This window comes from Balearica regulorum, chromosome Z, assembly GCF_011004875.1.
Source record: "Balearica regulorum gibbericeps isolate bBalReg1 chromosome Z, bBalReg1.pri, whole genome shotgun sequence".
NCBI classification, from domain to species: Eukaryota; Metazoa; Chordata; class Aves; order Gruiformes; family Gruidae; genus Balearica; species Balearica regulorum.
The window spans coordinates 46,263,768-46,275,897 of NC_046220.1; the positions used below are offsets into that span (position 1 = coordinate 46,263,768).

The 12,130-nt window shown below is 40.5% G+C and overlaps 1 protein-coding gene across 4 annotated transcripts in view; it reads right to left on the bottom strand.

The window, feature by feature from the left end:
- Window positions 1-12,130, bottom strand: part of TRPM3 (transient receptor potential cation channel subfamily M member 3) — a 424,445-nt gene that overhangs the window by 46,402 nt on the left and 365,913 nt on the right. For 2 of the 4 annotated variants that reach the window (XM_075739534.1, XM_075739537.1), the window contains exons 13-18: window positions 9,606-9,641; window positions 9,321-9,461; window positions 7,904-7,933; window positions 6,481-6,770; window positions 5,403-5,631; window positions 2,699-2,866 (exon numbers count right to left, since the gene is read on the bottom strand). In XM_075739534.1, coding sequence (XP_075595649.1) covers window positions 2,699-2,866; window positions 5,403-5,631; window positions 6,481-6,770; window positions 7,904-7,933; window positions 9,321-9,461; window positions 9,606-9,641 — 894 coding nt within the window. The remainder of the gene's footprint in view (window positions 1-2,698; window positions 2,867-5,402; window positions 5,632-6,480; window positions 6,771-7,903; window positions 7,934-9,320; window positions 9,462-9,605; window positions 9,642-12,130) is intronic. The other 2 variants (XM_075739535.1, XM_075739538.1) reach the window with 1 other exon arrangement.

Genomic DNA, 12,130 nt, shown 5'->3' on the forward strand with positions numbered 1-12,130 from the left:
TTGCTGTAGTCTGTGTGATCACATTATTCTGTGCAAATGAGGTGTAAAATAGCACAAAAATCACTGTGGCCCTGTACCTCACCCACTCTGCACAAGTGCAGTCCAGAGGAAGAAACTGACTCTTTTTGGCCTATCATTAGTCACCTGGGTTTAGCAGTGCAGGACACAAAAGACTTCATTAGAAATCCGTAAACAGACCGTGACTAGATGTGAACTCTTTATCTTAGCAGTACTTTTATAAAAATGCATGTGGGTGTAATATTATAGGAATACAGAGACTTGAGAAGTATTAATTGGGAGTGATTAGAAATAGACTTAGGCAGATTGGATGATACATTATTTGCCAGAAATGGACTTCTGAAGTGACCAAAATGATTTATAGTTCATAATTTTTGTTTGTTTAAGCTTTAAGCTCAACAAAGCTCAGAAACCCAAACCATGGAAAAGTTTTGAAAATATTTTAAAGATTCATGTGCCAATTAAGTAAATATATAAAGTAAAAATATAAAGTAAAACTGTAGTAATCACAACCTCCCCCTATTTATTTGTTCTGAAAGGAAAAAAAAACGTGGAGAAAAATGTGCAGGTCATTCTGAATACAATAGTCATGAGCTGTGGTTAGGGTGAGTGACTGATCTATTGAACAATTGATTAAACATTTGTGATATCACATCATGATCAATTATTAATCTTAATAAACTATGAATAAGGTATCCTTAAGTGTGGCTAAAGGCAAACTTCACAAAGGCACTTTCCAAACAGTCTTGCAGGCATCCTCTAATCTGTGGAGAAGAGACTTGCCCTAACTTATGCCAGACCATTTTACTGAGGCTGGAACAATGCAAAACTTCAATCTAAAATATTTTCTTATATTTAAAACATGTCATATAGGAACACTCTCCCTGACATGGTGCCTGAAAGTGACTAAATATAACTGGCTATGGCATCTAACCACAGAAATATATGCAAAGGTCTCTTTGCTAGCAAATCATGTCTCCTCACCACTGAAGGGCACCTAAGTGAAGAAGCTGTGTTAGAAGTCCTAAAGCCCAGTATAGATTATATGCAGAAATATTAGGTCAGCAGTAGTGTACTAAAGATATTTCTAAACTTTCTGGACTCCACAGAAACAGTTGTTTTATAAAAAAAGCTGTAAGTGTCTGAAACTTCACTTAGAATGATGCATCAAATTTGAAGGAGTTAAGGGCAGAGTCAATGACAGGGAAGAGCAATAGGACTGTCAACACATGGAAGGGAAAAGGGAGGGAACACCTAAGACTCTTCTGGAAAAGCAGATCCAGTTCACACATCACTTCCTTGTAGCAGAAGTCAGAAGGTAAAAAGGAAACACAGTATTGTAGACAAGAAACCAGGAGCTGGGATAACTGCAGAGAGACGGAAATTACTTCCTCCCCAAATTTCTCCCCATCGCCAAGAAAAAGGCAGTTTGCAAAGTGCTTATTTGATTTGAATAGGCACTTCATAAGTGGATCAGAAGCCAAGGAAAGTAAATTGCAATTAATAGCTAATGAGCGGAGAATGGCCCATTGCTGCTATTCTGGCTTCTGGTCCTTCCCAACGGCCAGGTTCTTGCCTGCAAACGGGTCCTGTAGGTGGGTCTTGTGGGCTGCTCCTTCGGCTTGCCTGCATATTGGGTCCTGTAGGCAGGTCCTTCTGCCTGCCTGCAGACGGGGTCCTGTGGGCAGCTCCTGCTGTTTGCCTGTGGGAAACAGTCTGGTTTTTTTGGTTTTTGTTGGTTTTGGGCAGGTTTGTTTTTTTTTTTTTTTTAAATTAACCAGGAAAATCCCTTTTACTTCTTTGCCTCCATCCTGACCTTGACCAACCGGGGTTGAGTGTTAAGCCTTTCAAAGACACCACAATCAAACCCAAATCAAAGCAAACCAAACTAAGCTAAGGCAGGTCTGATAGCTCATATGGTAACTGCCCAAATTAAAAAGTGTCAAACAAGTCAGAGAACAAGAGACTGGAAGCAGGTGATTTGTATTGTTTCCAGAGCTTTAGCTATTTGATTCTCTTTGTGGTGCAAATTATTCCTCTAAGGCTATGTTACTAATACAGACAAGTCCTTCCTTACACAGTTCTGCTGAGCTGCAGAAGCTCTTGGTAAGGCCTGAGCCATCCAGCTGCTTGCTAATATCTTGAGTGGATTAAAAATTGCATGTGTGTATGTGTGAGCGGCAATGACCACAAATTCATAAAGAATTTTGAAAAATGTTTTCATAATTTTTCTTGCCTGTTTGCACACTTACTTGCCCTCAAATGAAGTTACCCAAAAGAAAAAACATAATCTCTAGTTTCTATGAATCTTTGGGCATTTCCACCCAAAGGAAGACTTATTGAGCTTCTTTTCTACCAGAGAGGCCCACTCATCTGTCATGGCTGAGTGCCCTCAATTCCGAAATCTCATTAATTTATTTCGGACAGCATGGCATCAAATTCAATCAAAACACGAGGATATTACATCACAACATGATGCTTCAGCATCACCATGCACTGCTGCAACATTGAGACACAATGATGCCAACTTGTCTGGTTTGAGCCCCATTGAGGAGAGCGGAGTGTTAAGAGTGGTATCCTATCATCTGCTAAATTTAGCCATCAGACAGCCTGCAATGCCCACAGAGGTGGCAAAACAAATTGACAGCACTGAGGCTGGTGGTTTATTGTTGGCACTTACAGTGAGTTCCATGTCCTCCTCCTCTTTTTCTTTCACTGGTTTCTCTGGTTCCTCTGGCTCCTTCTCTTGAAGGTGAATCTCATTGGCCTGGGACATGTAAGGCATATCATCTTTGTTCTTGAACTCCAAGCTGAGGATTGAAGGAGGAAGTAGAATCCCTAGAATTACCTAAAGCAATAATAATGACAACAATAATCATCACAGTAAACAGATTACAATCATGATGATTACTTAGTATCAAATGGAACAACTCCCTTGGGCCATTTAGGAAAATAAAGACACACATGCATGTGAGTTTCTATGACAATAGAGTGTTTGTCACTTGGGGTAATGTTTTCAGAGCTCCACAGTGAAACAAAGCATGTAACTTCTATTAGCATTGCTGTGAGTGCTATGGCTAATGGACCCTCTTGAATATTTTACCTGCTTGCTCATCAAATCTGTTACATACCAGAATATATTTACAAAATATAACATAAGGTGGGACCACGGGGATGTTCAGACCTTAGACCTGCAAATTTCTGCATTTTACATAATAGACAATATCAGTGTAAATGACACACAAGCAGTATTAATTTTTACAGAGAGGGTTAATAGGTCTCAAGCTGTGTCCATACTTAATGCACACAGGTAGTCAAGGTGTGTGTGTGGATCTGAGGAGATAAGGCAAAGCCAGCAATAACAAATGCTGATATGGTTAGCTATGCAGTCCCCTTAGATTTTGCTTCAGTAACCTGGCAGCCGTGTAATGAGCATGTTAATGCCAGCTCTTTCTTTTCTGCCTTCCCTCTCTTATGATATGGGAGTGCAGAAACCATAAAAAATACGTTGTGTGGATATACGCAATGAACAACGCTTGGGCTTAAATCACTAGTATAACTGAAGAGATATAATAATACAAAAAGAAGCAGCCCTTCTGTATTCACAAGCACAATAGGTTTTCCTCATTTCGCTGTACTTTCATGGAAAATGATTTTGTTATAAATCTCTCCCTAAATGACAGTGAAACCAGATAGTTAGCTTCTTGGCAGGTCAGGTTGGGTGACTGCTTGCACTCTTCATATCAACAGACAGCATGTGTGTTGTTGAAACCACTCAAAGCACCACAATTAGGAGCAGTTAGCATGTATGAACACTGTACCCAGCCTCGGAAGAGCTGAGCACCAGGCTTCCTGCACTGCTCCTGCACTCGGCATGTCACAAAAAGATGTGGCCAGGGAGAGGGGATTACAGGCAGACCTGGATTCCCAGAGAGGCTATTTTTAAGATCAGGCGGGATTAATAATTGCTTCTCCTTCTTCCATTGGTGCTATACACCCCCAACGAGACTCTAAAGAGCCTTCTTGCCATTTGCTTGTTTTAACGGGACAAAATTTTTCATGGGAAATAATCCATGACTCACACTTGCAAATTCATTTCTTTGCCATGCTGCCTTTTCCTCATGTAGCTTGAGGTCTGCTTTAGCTTTGAAAAGGCCCTGCTAATGAGCTTCAGTGAAATAAAACACGGACTAGAAACTGAGTACAGGATCCTTGTGAAGCCCTGATGTTACAAGAAGCTGAAAGGAAACAGTCTGTTACCTTCAGTTATTCATTGTGAAAGAAAGGTCTATTTTATGGCTTAAGAGATGCATGCTGCAGACAAGAAAGCACGCAGTGGGAAATGAGTTGCTGCACTGATCACCGCCTACCCAGGCTGAATATCTGCAAAGCCAAGCAGTGAACAAGGGGTCCCTCTGAAGGGCAATGGACCTGTGAGTCAAGTCAGAAAAATAGGTAGTAAAGATGTCTCCAAATGTGAGAATGCTTTCTGTCTGTAAGCAGAACAATATTTATGCACAGCTCCTGCAGGAGGATGATGAGAATGCTATCAGCCGCTCATTCCCATTCATCACTGTCACTGGATTAGACCCAGTACGATAATGATGCATGTACTCATAAGCATTCTCACCATTACCAAATGTCTTGTCACACAGCAAAACAGCTGAGAAATTACCACTTTTCACACACATGATTAATGCAGGAGGGACAACCCCTTCACTGAAAATATTTCTCAGTCATCTGCGAGGAAGAGGCAGTTTCTGGTTAGGTACAGACTGGTGAGTACCTTGGTGAAGGTGAAAGATGCCAGCACATGGACACAAGCTGATCTCCCAGAATTCACTTTGCTCTGTTAGCAATTTTGCTAACTGTGGAAGTAAAGCTTTGAAAATTGAATTATCCTCTAGATCCTCTAAGGTAGTCCCTTCAAGTCAGTCATCAGAAAGATGGGCAGGGGATTGCAAGAAAATTTGTACTGCTTGCTTTGGCCTGTTCTGGAGAAGGTCGTCGGATCAGCACCTTTCACTGGTGGTTAATTCACTTACACATCCTTTTACTTTATTTATCTTTAAAAAAACTTGACTAACTCCTCAAGTATCCAGGCAGGGTGACATACTAACCTCCTGGCTTAATTCTTAATGTGATGCCGAAGGGGGCTTTGAGAAAGATGATGAAAAAACTAAGTAATGTGCTTTGGACTTGGGTTTGTGATAAGCTCCCTGCTGAAAACCTGAACACAGGAAGAATATGCCCTGCCTAATGTCATTACAAACAAGCACCTGAAATATGCTTAATTGAGGCAGTTATTACTGATTTGATGTGAGCCCCACCACCATCTATTAGACCTTCTGTGACTGTTAATTTTATTTTAAAACAATGCCGACCTTCAGGCCAGAATTTTTGCGCATCCGGAGACGACCCATCCACATGTCTGTGAGGAGCATTTGGCTGCAAGTGTGAGCAATGAAGTCCCTGTGCTTGGCTGCCACTGCGAGCTGCAGGCATGTGGCGTTGCTCCAGTTCTTCAGCTCATAGGTCAGCAGTTTCATTGCCAGTTGCTCGTCCTGCTTGTATGACTGGTCCAACAGCTCCACCGCCAACTGGCCAAAGTCCCTGCAACAGAGGGACATTCGTTCATTCCCATTAGCCCGAGCAGCCTGCTGCAGAAAACACCCCTCTGCAACTGACAGCTCTGCAAAGGGGGTATCACCTTCCATCATGCAAATCGTGATGTTGACTGTACACATGGAAACCCACATTTTAAAGTGTGAGTAGCTAATGGTAGGCACATAAGTAAGTGCCCTGACTTAGCAGTGATGAGCACCCACACCTACCAGCTGTCTGCTCCCACCTGCCTGCCCACCTCCCTGACATTTTCTAGCTGAAATCCTCTGGTTATCTGCAGCTTAGAGGATTGCTTATGTGCAGTTTGCCCATGGCTTCATGGTATAGTCTCCTGGAAAAAAAGAGTGTCCAATACCCCTTTTTAAGTTCTGTGTCTCAGATTTTTAACATCAGGAGAGATTATTATGGGATCTAGTATCTTGGCTTGCTCATTTAAGCATGACCTTTTGGTTAGTTAACACTTCTGCTCGAATATCATGTTTGTAAGGGTTTCAACAATTGTTCTGCTTGGGATGAACAGAGTGTCTTGAAAAAGCACAGAAGAAGGTTGCAGCCTGACTCTTGAGGCTTCAGGGAGAACACATAGACAATACAGATATTTCATTGCCTTCTTGACACTTTCTCATTTCAGAAGTTATACTGCTAGAAACTCTGCTTCTCTGGCAGACAGATTGTTTAAAAGCCATTTAGACTTTCTCTATAGGGACTGCATTTTCCCTACAAGTTAGAAATGAAAGCAAGGTACAGATAGGCAAATTTCAGGCAGGTTCAGCAGCCTCCCCCCCCCCCCCGCCCTTTTTTTTTTAACCCAGGAAACTGTACATAAAGAAAATTCACCTGGAATTATGATTCAGCTCTTGGGATATATCATCCACCATGTCATTTTCTGATGCTTCGTGGGCCATGGCTTTGCAGAGTTTACAGGCCACCAGTGCTTTAGCCATAGCTTCTTCCCCATGCTGCCAAAAGAAGAGGGCCATCTTCTGACGCTTCATCAGCACAGCCCACACCATCAGCTCATGGAATGGGAAGGGGAAATGATTGATCTCAGGGTCATCCAAGTCAATATCAACTTCTTCTTCTCTTTTTTTTGTTGTTTTCCTCCCTCGACGCAAAGGGACATCATCCTGTGAGAATTGTAGAGATATTTTTTTCATCAATGAAGGAACTGAATCAATTTACACAATGCTTTGGAGTCAGTACCTGAGATGTCAAATACATTCTCTGCAGGCCAGCCTCTTCAACTTTTTTTTGACAAAATATTTAACACAGGAAAATGATGAAAAATATTTGTCCATGCATTGCAATTAAGAAGTCAGTAATACCCCCATACCTAAACACAGAGAAAAAGAGCTTTGGACTATCACTCTGAACTGTTATTTCTCCCTAGGAATACAGAGCACAATCACACAATATCCAGAACCATTTTGGAAAAGCCACCATTAACATAAAGATAAGAGTTCCTTCCAAATACATCATATAATATGTAATATATCCACTTCTTTCCACCTCCAGAAAGTACATATTCAGGGGATGTTCTGGTCTACTGAAGGCTCCCTCCCTACTTATTCTTGTGTTTTCTCCCTGTATCTTCTCACAAGAGTAGGAATCTCCTTTCCTCACTCCCATTCTGCCTTTGCCTTCCATGTTTATCGCTTCTTTCTCCAGCTCTTTCCCATTTCTACCACCTTTAGTTTCTTTCCCATTTTTGCCTACTGCTTTTATCACATGAGCTGACCTATTCTGTGCTGCATCTGCACACAGCAAAATGAAAATTTCTGTATACAATAAACAAACAAGAAAACACTACTATCTTCTTGAAGCATCGGGGTTGCCAAAAGTGTCAACAAAACTGATGATAGAAATTTGGCCCACGTAAAGATTTCTGCATCATTCTCTGCAACTGCTTCATTTCTCTGAACACATTTTAAAGTTATATAGTCATCTGATTGAAATTCTGCTTGACCAGACAGACTGAAACATTTTGTTTAATCTTCATGAAAAGAAAAATGATGCATAGAAGGTGCAGAGCCTTATTTTCTCTTGTCTATCCACCTGAGTTTTATTAAGAAATGTTTCTTAATCTGACCCTTGTGTAAATAAGTTACCTGGATGAAAAATACAATTTGCGTGGTGCATTTCTGATACAAAACTTGAAAGCAACTATTGGTGCCTTCATTACTGTGAATTTAAACATTATCTTGATATAGCCTGTATTTGTCAAAGAAAAAGACATAAAGATTTATCACAGGTCACCTACCTCCATTCCCAACAGTTTCAGGGCTTTTGGCTGTAGAAAAAAGTTAGAAAAATGTTATTTCTCCCAGAAGGGTGATGAAAAATTACAACTGTATGTGTATACATACATACATGTGTAAGCGTGTAACATGTGATTTATAACATACAACATACAGTATATAATAGACAATATATCATATAATATAGATAATATATATGTAATGTAATATAATATTATATATATACATAAATAATACATATATATATTTAATTCAACCTTGAGTTTGACCCTATGTCACCAAAACACACAACAGAAGACAGATATTTGGATTCAGGTACAAATTACAGCTGGCTGGGGGCTGTTCTAGTGGAAAAGAGAGAGGAATTACTGCTAAAACATGAATGGATTTCTCTGGAGTACATCAGTATTTTGGCCATTCCCTTGGCATGCTTTTATTGACTGCTGTGGAGCTGCTCTGTATGTTGGTTCAGTACCTGTGAAATGGCTAATCAAATGCTTTTCTTGATGGAGTGACTAAGGGCAGGAAGTGTCTTCCAGCAGCTACAATTACTACCTTTCCTCTCAGAAGTGAAGAATGAAAATGTAGGGAAACAAACTAACCCATTTCTTCTGTTTGGCTGTAACTGTTTCACAGAGCTGTGTGCTCTTTATAGCCACTTAGAACAATATTCAGTGGTGTGTATTGTGAAAATCTGAACTGAGACAGGAAATGAAAATTTGAGGTAAAAATAGGCAAAGAAAGAAGTACAAATCTTACTGGGAGCAATTGAGCAGATTTCTCTTCATGCTGGATTCGGCTGGTGGCTTTATGAATGACAGTAAGTATCTTTTATGCTTTAGAAAGGTAGTAAACTTACTTTGGATTCACAGTATTGTAATCTATCAAACATGAAAACCACAAAAATACTGAATGGTGTTTTTGCCATGAGCCCTCTGACTCTGCTGCAGCCACATTCAGCCAATGAAGCCAATTTTGAGTTATGGGTTTCTTTGCCTTGATATCTTTAGGCCACAGCCAAGAAGATGAGCCATGAGGTAGGAAATGTGTCTAACAAAACACAAGTTTTTTCACATCTAACTCAGATGCCCCATGGTATTCTTGACAAGTCAAAAGACTTGTCTTTCAAAAGCTGTGGATACTCATAAGTACAGATTTTAGAGCCAGAGGAGACTATTTTATGTCCTGGTTTCACCAGGGCAGCAGAACCCAATAATTTTTTCATTAAATCAATAAAAAATATAGTTTGTATCATTGGCTGGATTGTGGTAAAATAGCTGCTATGTAAGTAATGAAAATGAATCTGTAGACTGAATAATGTGTGCATGTGGATCCCCCCAGCCTAGAACTACCTAAGAAGCTATGGTAATCCCTGCCAGTGGGTACAGTCACACAGGTGGCAAATAACTTGCTTCTTACCCGCTTGGGCCCAAATAAATTGTGGTACAGTGTTCTGAACCTTTTTCGGGTGTAATTACAGCGATATGCTCCTCCCATCAGGTACTCTATCACCAAACCAATATCAATCAGACTTATCCGATAATCAGGAGGTAAGTTTCCCTGCAATGAAAGTAGGAAGGATAGTGGGGGAGGAAGAAATGCTTATTACTGGCTTTGTTAAATATACTTTATAATGAGGTTAGAATAAAACAAATTAAATAATTAAAAACAGGAATGTATTATTATGCTGGTTAATTAATTCACCTTAAAATAGATCCAACCGAAACCTGGATATTCTCGCTTGGAAAGAAGACATAAGTTAAATAAGAAGGTGAAGAACTTGTTGGAAGTAACAGAAGATAACAACAGTACACAGTACTCATATTCTTCAGCTGGGGAAACAAGGAACATGACTGCAGAACAAAAAGCACGAGGATCAGCACACTTGAAAGGTCAGGCACAGTTGCTGGACTCTACTCCTGGAAGACAGCACCTTTTCTGCACCATCTGTCACCCACAACCCTTGTCCTGGCTTCTCATGTCTTTGCTGGCATCTCTTTGGACTGCCTCATCTGCGCTGCCAAGGCAGGATGAAGTGACATCATGCGACATCATTTGTTCACATGGAACCAGCTCCTGCATGTGATCTTCCCATCCTGCAGTGTTTCTTTCCCATGTTCCAGGAAAGGATGGGCAAGGAGGAAAGAGCTGTGTTAGCTACTCTAGAGGACTTACATGGTGCACGAGATATTATTATTGCTAGTTGCTAGAGGCAAGCAGAGTCTGTTAGCATTTGTTCTTGGGGTTATGTACAAATAAACAAATATCTTTGCTTAAATTCCACACCTAGTGTGAGGAAAGCATCTGTATATATAAAAGTAAGTATGAAAATTGCAATAAACAAAACATCTGTGGCTAATTCTTTGGAGTTGTTCAAGAAGAAAATCACAGGCCTAGCAGTTTTCCTAGATGGTCCCTCCTGGAATTCCCAACATATTTTACTGAAAGCCCCTCTAAGCACAGTAATCTTGCTACTTAATTTCCAGCAGTGCCAGGGAGATTGTTTCCCAAAAGGTGAACTATACTCGTGGCAAGGGTCACTAGTAGGATCCTAGAAAAGACATCTATATACTTGCTTTTCCATTTCTTTTCCTTTATTATACTCAGTTAAATATAATATATATATACAATGTCTTCACCATGCACCTTTTATTTTGAAGGGAAAAAGAATGATAAATAGCCTACGTCTTACTGCGCTCACTTTGTGAACTCCCTTACATGTATCTTCTCTTCGCTGTCAAGCCTGAAAACCACAATGCTAAGGTTATGAGTTCTTCAATACTTATGGCTTGCAAAGCTATGAAGAAAGATCTCAGATTGTCTCTTACTGCATATGAATCTGTGTCTGCCTTTGAGTTAACTGGGCATTTTTGTTCTCCAGCAGCAGTAAGCCTGACATGACACCTAGCAGGCCAGAACAATTTCAGGGTGGGCTGGTGTCATGGATGTGCCAGTGAAGCACTCTTGTGGGTCTCTGGCAATGGAAAAACAAAACTTTAGTGTGGGCACATCTGCTTGTCTGTTCCCCCCTGGGAAGTCCACAAGGAAAACTCTGATTCCTTTACAGCAGGAAAGGGCTAGTGGGAAGGGAATACCCTCAAATGAAAGTTTGCCTCCTTCTCTAAATCACTGCCTCTAGATAGTTCGGACGACAGTTCAGCAACCAGTTCCCCACCAGAAAAGCACGATTCAGCAAATTGTGAACAGGTCACCCAGATCTAGAGATCTTATTAGGAACCATGATTTACAGAACCCTCTCTGTCCTGTATATCATTGTGCAAGAGATGTAACTACAAATTATCCCTCTGTGAACTTTGAGTGGTAGCTTTGGAAAAAGAGAAAATTACTCTAGTAAAAAATTAACTCATATAGTCAACATTGCAGAAGGACCAGGAAATTGTAATGGTTAGCTTCAAACTTTTTCAGTGCACTGTAATAAAATAATCGCATTTGCTATCATAATATACAGCACAGATTACAGTTAGCCTGTAGCTGTTTTTATGTCGTCATCAAAAGAAGGTTAGTAATTCACACGGAGCAATTTTATGACTGCCATGTCTTGCTGGAAATATTTTCATGTCTGCAGTTATCTGTTTGGCTTCTCTGCAGATGTGCTTATTAGATTCAGAGCCAAGGAACACTAATGGGGAGCAGATGACAACTGGTTCTGCAGAAGAGATGAAATGAATGCAAAGATCCCCTTCCTCTTCTACTTCAGCCAGGAAGAGCAATGCTGACTTCCCTGCCTGCTCACCACGGTACAAACAGCATGCTGAGAGGTTGAGAAAGGAGAGAGGGAGGTAGTGCTGTGGTGCACTGTGCCTAGCAATGGGCTGGGATTCACAGGGACAGAAGATCAAGCAAATTTAGTGGCAAAAGGTGAGCTGCCAACTATCTTTCAGTAATGTCCCTTAGCATATCCTTTTGCACTCTTCACACTCTTGGCTACTCTGATGGTGGGGGGAATCACTATGGTTTGCAGGAATGCATATTAGCTTAGTTTATTTGAGCCCAGTAATTTTTATTCTGAAGTGCTTAAAGAAAAATAACATAAATCTAAAATTTAAATTGTGCTAGTTTTTTGTTTGTTTGTTTTTCCCCCAGAATGTTCTTCTCTCTCCAGAATGCTTAAAGCAATGACAGTTTTACTAGAACAAGGATGAAGGAACTGGCAGAAGTGGTAGTTGTAGCTCCAAGAGAGAGTTGTAGTTCTTCAACAGACTCCTGCT